Source organism: Hylobates moloch, unplaced genomic scaffold (genome assembly GCF_009828535.3).
Source record: "Hylobates moloch isolate HMO894 unplaced genomic scaffold, HMol_V3 SCAFFOLD_1, whole genome shotgun sequence".
NCBI classification, from domain to species: Eukaryota; Metazoa; Chordata; class Mammalia; order Primates; family Hylobatidae; genus Hylobates; species Hylobates moloch.
This window is the reverse complement of record NW_026652276.1, coordinates 72,831,261-72,850,406: the sequence shown is the minus strand read 5'-3', so window position 1 is coordinate 72,850,406 and position 19,146 is coordinate 72,831,261. Positions and strand designations below refer to the sequence as shown.

The 19,146-nt window shown below is 39.0% G+C and overlaps 2 protein-coding genes across 15 annotated transcripts in view; one reads left to right on the top strand and one right to left on the bottom strand.

The window, feature by feature from the left end:
• CFAP210 (cilia and flagella associated protein 210) overlaps positions 1–2,324 on the bottom strand; it is a 53,394-nt gene extending 51,070 nt beyond the window's left edge. Inside the window, exon 1 of one of the 2 annotated variants that reach the window (XM_032755452.2) lies at positions 2,106–2,324. In XM_032755452.2, the coding sequence (XP_032611343.1) occupies positions 2,106–2,172 (67 nt within the window). In that variant the 5' untranslated portion in view covers positions 2,173–2,324. The remainder of the gene's footprint in view (positions 1–2,105) is intronic. The other variant, XM_058441324.1, reaches the window with a different exon arrangement.
• PHOSPHO2 (phosphatase, orphan 2) lies at positions 2,314–19,146 on the top strand. 13 transcript variants are annotated; one of them, XM_058441347.1, is made up of 6 exons: positions 2,314–2,467; positions 3,061–3,093; positions 5,231–5,401; positions 5,731–5,849; positions 6,238–6,346; positions 8,887–16,401. In XM_058441347.1, exon 6 carries the CDS (start codon positions 8,913–8,915, stop codon positions 9,636–9,638), a length of 726 nt encoding a protein of 241 aa, XP_058297330.1. In that variant the 5' UTR covers positions 2,314–2,467; positions 3,061–3,093; positions 5,231–5,401; positions 5,731–5,849; positions 6,238–6,346; positions 8,887–8,912; the 3' UTR covers positions 9,639–16,401. The 13 variants fall into 13 exon arrangements, 12 of the variants coding, with proteins under 12 accessions (XP_058297330.1, XP_058297320.1, XP_058297344.1 ...); XM_058441334.1 differs by having other exon boundaries at positions 2,328–2,587; XM_058441337.1 differs by lacking the exon at positions 5,731–5,849.

Below are 19,146 nucleotides of genomic sequence, written 5' to 3'. Positions count from 1 at the left end.
CAACTGATCCTTTTAAGTTTTTCAGTCAGCTTGTTGTTTGCCTCCCAACTGTATCACTGCCTGCCTATTTCATGCTGTTATAACAGAATACCTGAGACTGGGTAATTCATAAGGAATAGAAATTTATTGGCTCATGGTTCTGGAGGCTGAGAAAGCCAGTATCAAGGTGCCAGCATCTGGCAGGGGCCTTCTTGCCGCATCATAACATGATGGAAAGCATTACATGGCAAAAGAGGAAAGAGAGGGTAACAGACACACACACACACACCACACACACACACCACACGCACACACCACACACACACATACACAGAGAGACAGAGAGAGAGAGAAGAAGAGGGCCAACTTTCCCACTTTTATAATGAATCCACTCCCCAGATAATGGCATTAATCCCTTTACTCTGCCCTCATGGCCTGTCACCTCTTATTAGTCCCTACCTTCTAACATTTTTACATTGGGGATTAAGTTCCCACACATGCTTTTTAGAGGACACATTCATACTACAGCACTGCCTCTGACAGCTATATTTAAAATTGCCACTGATCATTTGACAAACATACTTGGCGAGTTTGAAGTCAGACTAAATAACAATAAGCCTCATGAGTGAGATTTTCCAAGGAATTATTAGACATGTCAAATAATAACAGTTGTCTGGCTTTGGAGTGGGTCAAATTCTGTTTTGTCCTCTCTACAAGTTGCTAAGTCACTATTTTTTACTGTGATTGCTGTGGTTATCTAGGCTGCCATGGGGCTGGGAGAAAAGTATAGGACTATGGCAAGTTAAAATGCCTAAAACCTTGCTGTTGTTACAAAAATCCAGCTGTTTTTCTTTAGTAAACACTCCACAGATTGTTGCAAGCCTTTGGTTAATTTCCAGAGTTCTGAAAAAGTCAATATTGATGATTTTTGCCATTGTTCTTGTTGATTTTGTGGAGGAGAGGATTTCAGGCATAGATCATATTTCACCATTCTGGCTGATGTCACCCCACTAAATCTTTACAAATTATTTGTTTTACAAATAGCTGCACACATCTCTGAACCTCTCTCCTACTTAGCCTTCCCCTAAAAATGGACATTAAAATTTAGCAGTGAGGCTCAGATGGAAGCTTTTGAGCTAGCTGCCACAAAACATTATTTAACAACTATTAGGTAAATCTAAACTAGGTAGTGCAGAAATGCATATGCAGGAAAGTGAATGTGTGGGAGTAATTGTGCTTTTCCAATACTTGCCATGTTGGTACTGTTTCTTTCCTTTTACATGGCAAAAGTCCGCTGCTAACCTCATAAAACCTCCACTGCATGAATATCCACTAGTGAAGAATGACTCGCTGTCACTCTGCGTCTGGTGCAGGGGGCACTATTGCTACAGAAGCTCGGACAATGACATGAAGATACTTCAAATTGTCAAAGTTCTAGTTGTCACCATGACAACATTAATTGCTAATTCACAGACGTAAGAAACTGTCGTAGCTAGAATTGATAGAGTTCTTTAGAAGTCTATTTCTATTCCAAAATCAAATTGTTATAACAGGTCATCTGAATTACAATACTTTATGTCGCACGATTTTTTTTTAACTCTCTGAAAGCATTTGACTTAGAGAGAGACCTTATCTTTACTTTAGAGAGGAGGAAATGGAGATATTTCCTTCAGAGACTTTTAGTAAAGACCAATCAGCAGGTTTGCAGAAGAGATGACTAAAGAGATGACTTATATTTCCAAGGGATATTTCAATTCAATCAGTGAATAACAAACTTTAAGCGTGCGGGAAATTTAAGAAAGCCCAGACTCTCAGAGCTGCAACTGCACAGTTTTAGGTCAGCTGGGGGTGAGGGGTCTCTGATTTCCTATCTTTTCTCCACCCCTATTTCTGTAAACATTCTCCCACCCACTTCCATTCCCCGTTTCCCTCCTTCACCCCCATTCACTTGAGGGCAAGACGGCCTAACTTCACATAGAGCCCAAAGATGCTTATTGAGGATGCTTTCGACTTGGTGGAGTCCATTTCAAAAGGCAACTGAAGGCCTCATTCGGCATCCTGGCCTCTCACTCCATGCCGGGGGTCCAGAAACAGTCACTGTTCCTGGATAGGTCAGTTTAGCTCACCTGTACTTTCCTTCGCCTGTCCACAGCGCCGTCCAAACCGTACCAGCCTCTCTGACGAGGTGGCCATGGTGCTCCTAGATCTGGAAAAGTGACTGTGGCGCCAAGCGCCGCGGACTGCAGCGGGCAGAGTTGTTACTCGAACCACGCGGTTGCTTGGCAACGCCGCCGGAAGTGACGCCAGCCGTCGCCGAGGAACAAGTGAGGCGCTGCAGTTGGCGGTCAGGCTAGAGAAGAGAGGCGCCTGCGCCTGCGGGCTGGACTTGTGAGTGGGGCTGCCCAGCGGGCAGGCGTGGGGCGAGGCCAAAGGACTGAACTCGCAGGAGCGTCACGGGCGCCGGGGCGGCTGCCGACGGCGGGCCTGGGTCAGTGAGAAGCCCGTGGGCCCCCGCCCTGCCTGCTACTCCCATCCCCACCTGCTGCGCGCCCCACGGGGGACGACACCCGATTGGGTCCGATGCCTACCCTCGGGGTGGAGCCGGCAGGTGTGTGAGCGCGCGAGGCCTAGGCGTGGTGTGTGCGTCCGCAGATCTCCTCGCGGGTGGAGTGTGAGGAGCAAAGCCCTTCCTTAACTATAAAAACCCGCGGATTCGCTGACATAAACGCTGTTTTTTTAATCTTTTGGTTTCTGAGGCATGGTCAGGACTAGATGGGGCCAAGTTTTTTAAAAATAGGCATGTTAAAACTTAATGATATGCTTAGAACATTTATGTTAGGACCTTTGTGATATTTTAAATTTCTTGGTAAATACATGACCACAGAAATCTGTTAGGAGTAGCTGCGCGTTTGGTTTCAAAAGATCTTTTTCTAACACATTGATGTACAGATAACTTCATTGCTAACAAGTTGGCTCTGACGTGTACACATAATGCACCAAATTGGAGTCTCTCAAAATGAAAGAACAAAAAGATTTTTAATAACGAATGTTCTAACACATAGCCGTGCTATTTTTCTTTAGGTTTTCTATCAGATGTTCCACGTAATAATGCTGGTAAGTATGAAATAATTAAGAAAATATTTGAAGACAGAAATTAGTTTGTGCACATACAGCGCTGGTAGGTTTTTGGAAGCATACCTTAAAAAGTGTCAAGAACTGAGGCCCGGGCGCGGTGGCTCACACCTATAATCCCAGCACTTTGGGAGGCCAAGGCGGGCGAATCACGAGGTCAGGAGATCGAGACCATCCTGGCTAACACGGTGAAACCCTGTCTCTACCAAAAATACAAAAAAATTAGCCGGGCCTGGTGGCGGGCGCCTGTAGTTCTAGCTACTCTGGAGGCTGAGGCAGGAGAATGGCGTGAACGCGGGAGGCGGAGCTTGCAGTGAGCCGACCTCACGCCACTGCACTCCAACCTGGGCGACAGAGCGAGACTCCGTCTCAAAAAAAAAAAAAAAAAGGTATCAAGAACTGGGAAGGAACAGAGATTTTACCCTGTTTGCAGGCTAACTTAGCCTGGCAGTTTCATGGAAGACACAAGACTATTCATTTCAGGAATGAATTACTCCGAGCAGTAGCCAGTATATCAGCAATTTTGCCTGAGTTCCCTAAAGCCCCAGTTTCCACAGGATAATGCAAAGTGGGCAAGAAGTCACCTAGATGTAGTGTGTGTCGAATTACAGGAAAAGAGCCCTAAGCTTAGGGAACCCAGATCTTTATCATTTGGACAAATAAGCATGTTTCTCAAGGCTGTCCACTGTACAAACATCCTTGAGACAATAGTCTAGGGGAAAGGGCAGTCAGTCAGACATGCAGAACCACCAGAGATGCAGGGAGAATTGTCTCCCAACAAAAATTCTCTGGAATTTTAACAAAATTGGTTACAAAAGGTATTGAATCTCATGATTTGATGTCAGTTACTTGCCAGTTTGACATGGTGGTCAGATATAATTTGACTTCAGACTCGAGATTCCAGCTCCAACCTGTGGATTGTCACAACCAAGTCAATCTAGAGTTATGTGTCCTATACCCACCACTCTTTTATTACTTTGTTGTGAATTTAATAAGGTAGCATATGCACTCTGATCTGAAACAGTTTATTCTGAGAAGAAAAAAAATTTTATTACAAAATTAATGTAGAAAAAGTGTGAACTACAGTTGAACCAACCATAACCATCCCACTACACATGTAAACATTTTCTAAAACAAAAACAGGATTATACTGTATGCACTATTTTGTGACTTGCTTATTTAATTTGAACTGAATATCTTAGCTTTTACTGGCTGGATATTCTGTTTATATGCTATCACATGCATATCTTATTTAATTATTTCCCAATTCTTGGATGTCTCTGTAGTGTCTTAATGTTCATTATTGCGTAAAGTATGTAGGATATTGTTACACTATAGAAACATTGCAGACATACCAAGTAGACATAGATTGTGCTTTTGAAGAGAACAGTTAACTGTTTTTGGAATTTTAACAAATTGGTTTCAAAATAGATTCACATTCTTAAAACTAAATCTTTGTGCATATCCTTAATTTTTGGAGACATTTTAATTTCTAGTACAGCACTAAATCTCTAAATGTCTATTGACAACAGAATGTGGAATTCCTCTATTATTAAACAAGTAAAAAGAAAAAATGGACTCTGAAAATCTCAATCAGCTTAACGCTGTGATTTTATCCACTGGACAAAAACTTATTTTCGCATAACATTTCTTATTTTCGACACCAAGTCTATACCAAGTGGAAAGCAAAACTTTGTTCTCCTATTGCCAAGAGATACTTTTCTGACATAAGAAAAACAACATAATTAGAAAATACAAATTTTTTTGTTTTGTTTTGTTTTGTTTTTGATACCGTGTCTCGCTCTGTCACCCAGGCTGGAGTGAGTGCAGTGGCGTGATCTCGGCTCACTGCAAGCTCCGTCTCCCAGGTTCATGCCATTCTTCTGCCTCAGCCTCCCAAGTAGCTGGGACTACAGGTGCCCGCCACCAAGCCCGGCTAATTTTTTGTATTTTCAGTAGAGACAGGGTTTCACTGTGTTAGCCAGGATGGTCTTGATCTCCTGACCTCGTGATCCGCCCACCTCGGTCTCCCAAAGTGCTGGGATTACAGGCGTGAGCCACTGCGCCCGGCCTGAAAATACAAATGTTAAAGCTTTTAAAATACTTTTATTAATTTTAGGAGTTAAGAAGTTTCCATTGTTTTGCTCCAAACCAGAAGACTTTGTTCCCTGTATATAGAATAGGAGTAATGTTTGAAAACAGCTGGCTGATGTTTAAAACTGAAGATTGTCTTGATTGTTTATCCTAATTCTAATGCTGAAGTAAGATTGTCTTGGAAATACTAAGTTGGGTAAGTATTTTTATAAAGGTTTATGTTGAGTGCTGAGAAAATACTAATAGAAAAAGATGTGAAAAATTTAAAAGTGCACTTTCAGATCAGCAGGGGAACTATGTTACCTCAGTCTCATGCTATTTTGAGGCTAATAATTCAGGAATTTCAGTAATTTGTGGCTAATTAAGTTTAGGCTTGAGGCAGTTTTCAAACAACAGTGAGTTACATTTGAAATTTGTTTTAATTATAAATTCAGAATTCTCAAAAAGCGTATTTAAAATGTGCCTAGTTACAGTACTAATGTGATTGTCAATTATACCTTATTATTTATTACATTGTTTCTGTAGGAAAGTGCATTCTGCATTTAAATCTCAGGGAACCATTCAGAAACATCTGGATTAGGCATTTAGTGATACAAGGATCCAGAATAACAAAATATTATGTACCAGCCACATTCACACAACAGGTGATACCCCTGTAGGTTAATTATTCTCTAGATATTCTAAATTAAGAGACACAGAATACTTAGTCTTATGTGAGTCAAGAGCTCTATTCTGTCTTCACTACTGGGTGTCTACTCTATAAACTGGAGAATATGTGTGGTTAAATGCCATGTTTTTCATTTTTAATTGATCTTTTTCTTATTGCTGTGGTTCTTTGCCTTTTTAGGATTTCTCGTAAAAACCTCAAAATGGTTATAAAGTGTATCACAGATGTGGTATTATCGTTAGTGTGTACTTTGAAAGTAATGAATGTTTTAATGTAATTCAACATCTTTCTGCTGAAATTACCTACTTAGTATTTTATTTTTAAACTAATGAGTAGTCATTAAATATTCTATTTTTTAACACTAGAATTTGGTACTTAAAAGCATGAAGTTTGGAATCAAATCAACCTAAGATTCCAGCTCTGGCACTTTACTAACACCTAACCACTTCAGGATCCAGCTTATATATCTTTAAGGTGAGGATAATAATGATTCCTACTTAATAGGGTTGTGACAATTAAATGGTATGATATTGCAGAGTTTTTTGGCCAGTGCCTGACATATAATGACTCTCAAAATTATTATTATTATCTGTTTACACACATTAATTATATCCTTTTCTGGATATTCTATATAGTTATTTTTTATAAATAATGTTTATTCTTATCATCAGTTGACCAGCTTATTCTTTCCTTTTCTCTTGAGATTTAATTGTCACACCACAAACAGTATGATTACTCAGGTGTATTCAAATTGTTTGGCACCCCAGAGCTAAACTATCTAGAGCAGCTATAAATAAACATGTGAAAACTCTTAACCAAGTTACTTCTAGTTTGGAAGAATTAAATTGGCCTCCAGTTCTCAGGTAATTTGTTTAGAATATCATATAGAGTGTCAGCAATCATTTAATTATAATATTGGTATTTAGAAATTGATTTTAAGCTAAATATCTTCTTTTTTTTAAGAAGAAGATATTATAAAAAATTCTTTTTAAAAAGAAAATATTATAAAAATATCTTCTTTTTAAAATTTTTTTGATTTCCACCTTTTAAGTTCAGGGGTACATGTGCAGGATGTGTAGATTTGTTACATAGGTAAGCGTGTGCCCTGATGGTTTGCTGCACAGATCATCACATCACCTAGGTATTGAGCCCAGCATCCACTAGCTGTTTTCCTGATGCTGTGCCTCCTCCCACCCCCGACCCTCTGACAGGCCCCAGTGTATATTATTCCCTTCCATGTGTTCTCATGATTCAGCTCCCACTTATAAGTGAGAACACGTGGTGTTTGTTTTTTTTGTTGTTGTTCCTGTGTTAGTTTACTGAGGACAATGGCTTCCAGCTCCATCCATGTCCCTGTAAAGGACATCATCTCATTCCTTTTTATAGCTGCATAATATTCCATAGTGTATAAGTACCACATTTTCTTTATCCAGTCTATCATTGATGGGCATTTAGGTTGATTCCATGTCTTTGCTATTGTGAACAGTGCTGCAGTGAACATACGCATGCATGTATCTTTATAATAGAATGACTTATATTCCTTTGGGTATATACCCAGTAATGGGATTACTGGATCAAGTGGTATTTCTGCCTCTGTGTCTTTGAGGAATCACCACACTGTCTTCCACGATGGTTGAACTAATTTACACTCCTACCAACAGTGTAAAAGCTTTCCTTTTTCTCCACAACCTTGCTTTTTTTGTTGTTTTTTGGCTTTTTAATAATAGCCATTCTGACTAGTATAAGATGGTATCTCATTGTGGGTTTAGTTTGCATTTCTCTAATGATCAGTGATGTTATAAGATGGTATCTCATTGTGGGTTTAGTTTGCATTTCTCTAATGATCAGTGATGTTGAGCTTTTTTTTCATGTATTTCTTGGGCACACGTATTGTCTTCTTTCAAGAATTGTCTGTTTGTGTCTTTACCCACTTCTTAATGGGGCTGTTTGTTTTTTCTTGTAAATTTGTTTAAGTTCCTTAGCAAGCAACTACATGATTCTTATCAAAAAGGATTTTGGACAGATTGTATGGGCAGAGTCTTTAACTGTTTGGGAGCTAAAGGTGTAAGAGAAGATAAAATGAAAAGAGCAGTGACATCGATGCCTTTCACTTCAGGGATGGTGGAACTTTTCAACTTTATAATAGTTGCTGGATATTAGACCTTTGTCAGATGGATAAATTGCAAAAATTTTCTCCCATTCTCTTAAGTTGTCTGTTTACTCTGTTGATAGTTTCTTTTGCTGTGCAGAAGCTCTTTAGTTTAATTAGATACCATTTGTCAATTTTTGCTGTTGTTGCATTTGCTTTTGGCATCTTTGTCATGAAACCTTTGCCCGTGCTGTGTCCTGATTGTATTGCCTAGATTTTCTTCTAGGTTTTTTATAGTTTTGGGTTTTGCACTTAAGTCTTTAATCCACCTTGAGTTGATTTTTGTATGTGGTGTAAGGAAGGGGTCCAGTTTCAGTTTTCTGCATATGGCTAGCCAGTTATCCCAGCACCATTTATTAAATAAGGAATCCTTTCCCCATTGCTTGTTTTTGTTAGTAAATATCTTCTTTTAAAAAGTTATTTTACATCTTCCAAGATTTCATGTTATGTTAAATTTGTTCAGAATTTTGGTTAGTACACAGAGAGTCCTTTATACATGATCTGTTATTTAATATGAGGATTGTAAATATTTTAATCTAATAAAATAAGTGTGGTTTGATTGATAATTTAACGATAGTAAGAATGCCTTTTTTTCTTTCTTATAACTTCTATAAGAAACACACCTCCAGGAACACAATAATACTATGAATGTCCTTTTTATATATTTTGTTTTCCACTTAAAATACTCAAATATGAACTTTGCCTCTTAGGGAAAAGTGGTTAGGTAGTGGTCTTGAAGTGCTTAATTACTTTGTTTATATTTCTTCTTTTAGCAGATTCACATTTAGTTATGTTTATTAAATAAGTATTTTAGCTAGATATGTAAACAGAGTTTGTTTAGGGAATAATATTTCTTCTTTTTCAGGGTAATCCAAATCTACTTCTGGAACCATGAAAATTTTGCTAGTTTTTGACTTTGACAATACAATCATAGATGACAATAGTGACACTTGGATAGTACAATGTGCTCCCAACAAAAAGCTTCCTATTGAACTACGTGATTCTTATCAAAAAGGATTTTGGACAGAATTTATGGGCAGAGTCTTTAAGTATTTGGGAGATAAAGGTGTAAGAGAACATGAAATGAAAAGAGCAGTGACATCATTGCCTTTCACTCCAGGGATGGTGGAACTCTTCAACTTTATAAGAAAGAATAAGGATAAATTTGACTGCATTATTATTTCAGATTCAAATTCGGTCTTCATAGATTGGGTTTTAGAAGCTGCCAGTTTTCATGACGTATTTGATAAAGTGTTTACAAATCCAGCAGCTTTTAATAGCAATGGTCATCTCACTGTAGAAAATTATCATACTCATTCTTGCAATAGATGCCCAAAGAATCTTTGCAAAAAGGTAGTTTTGATGGAATTTGTAGATAAACAGTTACAACAAGGAGTGAATTATACACAAATTGTTTACATTGGTGACGGTGGAAATGATGTCTGCCCAGTCACCTTTTTAAAGAATGATGATGTTGCTATGCCACGGAAAGGATATACCTTACAGAAAACTCTTTCCAGAATGTCTCAAAATCTTGAGCCTATGGAATATTCTGTTGTAGTTTGGTCCTCAGGCGTTGATATAATTTCTCACTTACAATTTCTAGTAAAGGATTAATATGCCAGCAATTGAAGAGTGTATCACTTAAGATTAGGTTCAGCAGCATAAAACTAAAACCCCAAATACCAGAGGCTTAAAAAAAAAGAGAGAATTTTTTTTCCTCTCACATAAAAGAATTCCAGAGGTAAGTATTTCAAGGTTGCTGTGTTAGTCTACCAACCTCAGCACTTGGCATTCAACCCATGATCCAAGGTTGCTGGTGAAGCCCTAGCCCTCACAGCAGCACTCTGGCCAGCAAGAAGGAGGGCAGTGAGAAAGTTACATCCCCTGTCTAAAGAAATTTCCCAGAAGTTGTACCCAACACTTCTATTTAAATGTCATTGGCCAAACTTAGTCATAATGCCTTACTTGTAAATAGCAAGGAAGGATGGAAAATACAGCTTTCATTCCAGGTAGTCATGTGCCCAGGAAAAGTTGGGGAAAAAAGTACAGAATTGAGGTAGGTACAGCTAGTGGTCTCCACTAAAAGTGGTTGATAGTTTATATTTTTTAATTTATTCCTGGAGCAAGTAAGCATATTTTATTCTCTTAGATATTCCTCCTTTTTTGAGACAAGGTCTCTGTCACCCAGCCTGGATTGCAGTGACTTGATCTCTGCACACTGCAGCCCCAACCTCCTGGGCTCAAGTGATCCTCGCACCTCAGCCTCCTGAGGAGCTAGGGCTACAGGCTCGCGCCACCATGCCAGCTAATGTTTTGTTATTTTTTGTTAGAGATGAGATCTCACTACTTTGCACAGATCTCAAAATCTTGGATTCAAGTGATCCTCCTGCCTTGGCTTCCCAAAGTGCTGGGATTACAGTCATGAGCCACTGTGGCCAGCCAGATATTTATTTTAAAAGTAGGTCCAGTAGTTACAGATCTTAAAAAATAAAGCCTGATGCTTTATTCACATAAGAATAAAAGGCTATCAAATTTATATAATATCCTCCCAAACCAGTGTATTTTAAAGATAGGGATGCAGTATCTATTGTTGAAGTTTTCATCAATTTCAGACTTTCTGTTTGAAATGAAGTACATATTAATGTCCTTCAAATATTCTAACTTTATATCATAGCACCATAGACAACTACAGTAGCTAGTTTAATCAGTGTGTTGCTTATATTTGGCAATGCAGTTTTGAGCAATTCAATACTGTATGTAATTTGCAGGAATACTCAATATTTAAGACTTTCATATAAGGATATTAACAAAATATCAACTGATCTAAAATGTTTTATAAGTCCATGCTAATTTCTAGATTCATGTTTTAGCCATAAAAATGCAGTATTTAATAATATTGTATTTTCCAAATTATGGAAAGCTCCAGAAATAGAAATATTCAATATAATTATGTTTTATTTTTAGTACTCTCTAATCTTTTTTACAGGTTGAAAAATCTTTGTTTTGCTTTAGGTTAGATTACGTTGAAACACATCTGTGTTTCAGATGTGTTCAGAGCTGAGGTCTCAGCTGAGACTCCACTGAAGCAGGATTCACTTCCAGAATAACAGAGTTGTTGCCAATATTCAGTTCCTAGCAAACTACTGGAACAAGAATGTGTTTTCTGGCTGACTTAGTTTCTTGCCATGTGGCCCTCTCCAAATGCTGGACATAAAAAAGTAGGCTGAGCACAGTGGCTCACACCTGTAATCCCAGCAGTTTGGGAAGCCAAAGTAGGAGGATCGCTTGAGGCCAGGAGTTCAAAACTAACCTGGGCAATATAGGGAGACCCCATCTCTACAATAAATAAAAATAAAGGCTTTCATTTACAATGATGGTAGACCAAGAAATTTCTCCTAGATCTTCACTGAGAACATCTAGAAAAGCTGGCAGCTGAACAAAATTTTAAAAACATCTGGGCTGGGCATGGTGGCTCACACCTTTAATCCCAGCTCTTTGGGAGGCAAGGCTAGGGGATCACTTGAGCTCAGGAGTTTGAGAACAGCCTTGGCAACATAGGGAGACCCAGCTCTTAAAAAAAAAAAAAGATAAACTAAAAATAAATAAATTAAAAACACCTGGTTGAAGACATCAGCGAGCTGGCAACAGTGAAGAATTCCTAAGGAAACAGAAACTTTGTTAGGGGAGCCGTTTTCCCTTGTGTTGGCCATTTCTGTAAGTGGTAAGTGATTGCTGAGATGTTGAATGGCCATTTTGACAACCTTATGGGACAAGGAAGAAGGGGCCTGCACTGGTAAACCCTTTCCCTTACTTGGAGTGAGGATCCCAAATGGCTACTCATTAGGAGTAATAATAGTCCAGAAGTAAGCAGGCCTTCAAAGGGATGGCAGCTCAGCTTCAAATACCCTCAGTTTCTGAAATTAGATTGAGGTTATCTAAGGTTTTTAGAGCTCCCAGATGCATGGCAGAAGCAAATCTACATTTGTTTTCAGGAAGAAATTAACATCGTAGGTGTGGCAGACAGACTGTAAGGTGGCCACTATGATCCCTGTCCCCTGGTATTCCTTGTGTGGAGGGAGACTCCTATGACTTGATTCTAATCCATAGACTACCACGAAGATGATGAGATGGACATGATTACAGCAAATTCTAATGTTCATCTTATTAAGAGACTCTTGTTGACTTTGAAGAAGCAAGCTGCCATGCTGTAAACTAGCCTTTGGAGAGGACCTCATGGCAAGAAACTAAGGGTGGCCTCTAGCCAGTAGTCAGCAAGAAAACAGATCCTTGTTCCAGTAGTGTGTTAGGAACTAAAGATTGCCAACAACCTTGTTATTTTGGAAGTGAATCCTGGTTCAGTGGAACCCTAGCTGAGACCTCAGCTCTGGCTAACACCTTGATTGCAGCCTTTTGAGACCAGGAAACAGAAAGAAGCCAGCTAATCTGTGCTTGGACTCCTGACCCACAGAACCTGTGAGATAATAAATGTGTCTTGTTCTTAAGACACCAGATTTGTGGTAATATTGTTACACATTGTAGACAACTAACAAACTAGGTCTCAAAACAAATCTATAAACAGTTTTGCAGGTACACTGTAGAACACACAATAAAAAGTAGCCACACAAAGAGACCTGAGTGAACACCAGCAAAAGCTTCTGTTTAAACATCTGTAGAGACCTCCAGATATTGGAGTTTTCAGAGACAAGCTTAAAAAAAAAAGAAAGAAAATTAAACTTACAAGATTTTTGGCAAAGAATTGAAAATTATATTAAAAACAAAATGAAACAGGTAGATGGGAGGAATAAGTTTTAGCATTCTTCTGCACTGTAGGATGACTATAGCTAACAATAATATATATTTCCAAATAGAGGATATTGAATGTTCCCAACACAAATGAGAAATGTTTTGAGTTGAAGAATATGCTGATTTCCCTGATCTAATCACTATGCAGTAAATGTATCAAAATATCACCATATATGCCATAAATATTTACAATTATTTTGTGTCAATTTAAAAAAATTTTTAAAGGAAACACAAACTGAAAATTAGCATGATTGAAATTAGGAGCTTGATAGATAGAATTGACAGAACAGGCATAGCTGAAGAAAGAATTGGTGAATGAACACAAATTAGAAAAAAAAATCCAGAATGATGCAGAGAGACAAAATAATAAAAATACAAAAGTTGAGACATAGATTTAGTAAGATCTAACAGAGGAAATTTATGTCCCAAAAGAGGAGAAAGAAAATGAAACATAAGCAGTAGTTTGAGAGATAATTATTGGCCGGGCATGGTGGCTCATGCCTGTAATCTCAGCACTTTGGGAGGCCGAGGCGGGCAGATCACGAGGTCAGGAGATCGAGACCATCCTGGCTAACATGGTGAAACCCCGCCTCTACTAAAAATACAAAAAAATTAGCCAGGCGTGGTGGTGGGTGCCTGTGGTCCCAGCTACTCGGGAGGCTAAGGCAGGAGAATGGCGTGAACCCGGGAGGCAGAGCTTGCTTGCAGTGAGCCGAGATTGCACCACTGCACTCCAGCCTGGGGGAGAGAGTGAGACTCCGTCTCAAAAAAAAGAAAAAAGAAAATAATTATTAAAAACTTTACAAAATTGAAAGATAGATGCTGAGGCAGGACTTGGGTAAAACAAACAAAAAAGAATACAAAAAAAATTTTAAAAATTTGTAAAAAACAAAATTGAAAGACATCAAACTTCAGATTCAAGAACCCTTATAAACCCCAAACAGGATAAATAAAATGAAAACCACATGAAATTACACCATTGTAAAACTGCTGGTAACCAAAGATGGAAAAAGTATAAAGCAGCCAAAAAAAATATTACTTTGAAAGGAGCAACAATTAAGCTAATAGCTGGCATTTTTTCTTTCTTTCTTAAATGCTTGATAGAATACAAAAGTGAAACTATCCAGACCTGGAGTTTTCTCTGTTGAAAGGTTTTAATCATGAATTCCATTTCTTTTATGGATATAGGACTATTCCATTGTGAAACTTTTCTTGAGCAAGCTTTGGTAGTTTGATTGTGTTAATTATCTATTGCTACATAATAAATTACTTCAAAACTTAACAGCTTGGAAAAATAAACAGTTATCTCACAGTTTCTGTGGGTCAGGAATTTAGGAGCATTTAGCTGGGTAGTTCTGGCTCAGGATCAAAAATAAGTCAAGATGTTAACTAAGGCTGAAGCCATATGAAAGCTTGACTGGGGCTAGAGTATCTGCTTCCAAGGTGGCCCACTGGTGGTTTTTGGCAAGAAGCCTCATTTCCTTATTGGCTATTGACAGGAGGCCTCAGCGTCTCACTGACAGAAAGGCTCAATGTATTGCTGATTGGCAGAAGGCTTCATTTTCCAACTACATGGGCCTCTACATAGTGCTGATCAAGTATCCTTAAAAAAAAAAAAAGGTAGCTGTTTTCTTGCCAAGTGAGTGAGCCAAGAGAAAGGGCAAAGAAGAAACTACAGGCCAGGCTGATGTCCTTAATCCCAGCACTTTGGGAGGCCGAGGTAGGTGGATCACCTGAGCTCAGGAGTTCAAAACCAGCCTGGCCAACATGGTGAAACCCCATCTCTACTAAAAATACAAAAAGTAGCTGGGCGTGGTGGCAGGCACCAGTAATCCCAGCTAATTGGGAGGCTGAGGCAGGAGAATCGCTTGAACCCAGGAGGCGGAGGTTGCAGTGGCCGGAGATTGTGCCATTGCACTCCAGCCTGGGCGACAAGGGCGATACTCCGTCTCAAAAAATAATAATAAAAATTTAAAAAGAAGAAACTACAGTGCCTTCTGTTACCTATATCACAAGTGGCAGAGGCTGGGTGCGGTGGCTTACGCCTGTAATCCCAGCACTTTGGGAGGCCGAGGTGGGCGGATCACGACCATCCTGACTAACACGGTGAAACCCCTTCTCTACTAAAAATACAAAAAATAAGCCAGGCGTGGTGGCAGGTGCCTGTAGTCCCAGCTACTCGGGAGGCTGAGGCAGGAGAATGGCATGAACCTGGGAGGCAGAGCTTGCAGTGAGCCGATATCGCGCCACTGCACTCCAGCCTGGGCAATACTGCGAGACTCCGTCTCGAAAAAAAGAGGTGGCACACCATTACTTCTGCCATATTCTGTTTGTTAAAATAGAACACTAGTCTAACCTACAGTGAAAAAGAGGAGAATTAGCTACCACCTTGGGGTGAATGAAAGTCAAAACAATGTGTGGACATGTAAAAACCTCTAGTGTCACTTGAGGACTTTGTTCATTTGATCAAAGTAGTGAAATTTATGAGCATATTTTTCATAATATTCTTTTATTAACCCTTTAATTTTACAGCATATGCCTATATACCCACTATCTAGATTCTACCATTAACATTTGACTCTTCTTGTTTTGTCACATAGCTATCTATTCTTCTATGTAGCCATCCTTTTTTTTCTTCTGCCTTTTTAACATAAGTATTGTCTTTTCTCTTTTCTTCTTTGCTCCCCAGTTGATTAAACCAGTGTTTCTCTGGGGCTGATTGGGACTCAAGTGTCTTCCAGCTTTGTGCGAGCTCTGGGAATTGTTTAGCTTATAGTTCCGAGGGTCATTCTCTGCCCAGACTTACGGGGTTTCATCCTACACAAGTATGTCTTAGTATTCAACCACAGACTCAAGGGGACATCCTCCCCTGCAGATTTCTGGAACTCTTTCTTGATTTACCTTCTTCCTTTCTGGTACTCTGCCCTGCAGATTCCAGCCACTTTTGCCTCCCCAAACTGATCTCCATTCCTTCAACTCAGCAAGACAACTGTGGTCTGTTTGGGGGATCCCCCCTCCCCGCACCTTGGGCTGGAACGTGTCTCCAGGCAAAAGTACAGGCAATTATAAGGCTCTCCTCATTTGTTTCTTCTCTCTCAGGGACCACAGTTCTGTACTGCTTGTTGACCAATGCTTGAAAACTGTTATTTTGTATCTTTTGTCCAGTTTTTAAATTATTTACAGTGGGAGGATTAGTCCAGTCCCACTTCCTCCAGAAAGAGTAATTCTGGAATCTCATTTTTATTTTCTAACACAACATAGTGGTAAGACCTCCACTCTGAATTAGAAAGACCTGAATTTGAATTCTAGCTCTGAATCAAATACATTAATAGCTTCTTAATATTGCAGTTTTCTTTTAAGTGGGGATAATAAAAGTCCCTATCTCCTGAGATTATTGTGAAGATTTATTGAATTAGGCATTGTATTAGTTTACTGTGGCTGCTGTAACAAATTACTATGAACTGGGTGACTTAAAACACAGTTTTGGAGACCAAAAGTCGAAAACAGTTTCACTGAGCTGAAATCAAGATGTTAACAGGACCACGGTCCTTCGCAGGCCCTAGAGGGGATTCATTCCTTGGCCTTTGGCTTGTGGCTGCATCACTCCAATCTCTGCCTTCACAGTTACATTCTTTTCTCCTCTTCTCTCTGTATCAAATTCCCCCTGCCCCTTTCTTACAAGGATTGCATTTAGGACCCACCCAGATAATCTAGGATAATCCCCTAATTTTTAAGATCCTTAATCACATCTGCAACCCATTTTTCTTACAAGGCAACATTTACAAGTTTCAGGGATTAGAACATGATGTCTTTCTGTGGCCATTATTTAGCCTACCACGAGGTGATAAAGCATTTGATACACATTCACTAATAATCAAAACATTTAACAACCACTACAAGGCACCAAGGCACCAACCTATCAGATAATAATCACCAACTAATAAGAATGGATGCTGGCCACAAACACCCCAACAGTGCCTTTGGCTGAATAACAGCCCTGTACTTGCCGTATGCCAGCATCTCACACATCCTATACACCGAATAAATATGAGTTAATTGAGATCCAACTTTACTAAGTCATTTCCACTTCTTCTTTTTACATGTCTGGGCATGTTCTTTGGTCATTTATCTGTAAGGTCTTGTGTTCTGCTTATCTGTTTGTCTGAGTACTTCATATAGGGAAGATGCTAACATTCCCATATTTGTGACAAATGTTTGCATTATATTGTGTTAATATTTTCTAAATCTTCTGCTTGATTATGTGTATCTAGATAATATGTTCTTAACCTTCATTTTAAAATATAAACATTTAAATTTAGTATATGGCTTATTATCTCATTAGGTTGTATTAAACTTAATGAAACAAACATACTGATATATACTAACTAGGCTTTTTGAATGCAAGATTCTTCTTTAAATCTTTTTCTTTGCAAACAAAAGGATCTCTGTTTTCCCCAAAGATAAGCAAATTTGTCATGGCCAGTTTTTATTATGCTTAAACATGCACTTATAAAATAGAGATGTTAGAGTTAAGTGTAAATTGCAAAGACTTGTTTTGTTTTTTTTTTTTTTTGGAGACAGGGTCTCTGTAGCCCAGGCTGGAGTGCAGTGATGCAATCACAGCTCACTGCAACCTCAAACTCCTGGACTTAAGCAGTCTTCCAGTCTCAGCTTCCCAAGTAGCTGGGGGAATAAAGGGACATACCACCATGCCCAATTTATTTATTTATTTATTTATTTAGTAGAGACAAAGGTCTCGCTGTGTTGCCCGGGCTAGTCTCAAACTGCTAACCTCAAGCGATCCTCCTGCCTCAGCCTCCCAAAGTGCTGGGATTACAGGTGAGCATCACTGTGCCTGGCTGAAAAGACTATTAAAGTCATGATAGGGTTGCATAGAGAAGTAGAGTACAGAAACCTCTTGTTTGTCACATGAGTCTCTTTAGGACAGTTGTAGTAGGCAGAATTCTAAAATGGTCCCCAAGACTTACCCCCTGCTGTACACACCCTGTGACTGTAAATTTGATGTATCTACTACCTTGACTAGGTTATGTTTTATGGCACAGTTGACCTAATTATCCAGGTGGACCTGACCTAATCAGATGAGCCTTTAAAAGCAAATAATTTTCTTGGCTGGTTGCAGAAGAGAAAGTCAGAGAGTTGAAGTATATGCCATTGCTGGCTTAAAGGTGGATGCAGGTATGTAGTAAGGAATGTGGGCAACCTCTACGAGCTGAGAGCAGTTCCTGGATGACAGCCAGCAAGGAAACTGGGACCTCAGTTCTGCAAGGAAATGAATTCTGCCAACAACCACTTGATCTTGGAAGAGGACCTCAAGCCTCAGATGGGAAACACAGTCCAGGCTGACAGCTTGATTACAGCTTGATGAGACCTTTGAGCAGAGAGCCCAATCACATTATGGCTGGACTTATGACCTACAGAAACTGGGAGATAATAAACTCTTGCTTTAAATTGCTACATTTGTGGCAATAGAAAACGAATATCTAATTCCATCTCTCAAGGAATAGATAGCCTAATTTCACAAGCACACTTTTTTTGTAATTATGTGTTTGGCAATTTATACTATAAAATACTGAATTGTTTTTTATTCTTCTGACTAAACACCAAGCATCATTGTGATGTGTGAAGAGATGCTAGTTAAAATGTCTCTGCCCTTGAGAGTTCTAAGGGTGATCTAATTTTTCTGCAAATCTAGTTTTTAATTTTTAATAATATGAATATGATTTTTTAAAAAATGAAAAATTTAAAGAAATAACTACCCGACAATCATCTACCAGTGAATGGGCCAGAAATGAGCTGCCAGACAAGATTGACTACATAATCATGAGGCCCAGAACACAGTGAAAATGCAGCATCCCTTGTTCAAAAAAATTATTAAGAATTTCAAGACATGGGCAGCAGAGCATTAAACCAAGAGTGGGGTCCTTCTGAACATGGGGTCCTATGTGATGGCACAGGTCACAAAACCATGGAGCCAACCAGCTCTGTGCCCAGACCTTCTCCAGCACCTTCCAGATAAAAGCTTAACTAAGAGCTACATACTTTCCAAAGGCCCCATTGCTGCTTCACTGGGTGACATTTGCAAAATAATTGCCCATAATGCCACCATCTAGGACAACCAAATCCTTTCAGAATTTTCTCCAAGCTTGTATGTATATATGAATGTGTTTTTGTATATTTGTCTCTTTGACACAGGTGGATTGTTCTTAACAATTGTTATACTATTGTGTCACTTAAAATTATAGCAGGAGTATTTCTCTGTATTAATAGTATTTAAGAATAAAATTTAAATATTTACATA

Excerpts from the sequence above, each read along its gene's own strand:
- PHOSPHO2 (XM_058441361.1), top strand. The coding sequence starts at position 8,913 with ATGAAAATTTTGCTAGTTTTTGACTTTGACAATACAATCATAGATGAC.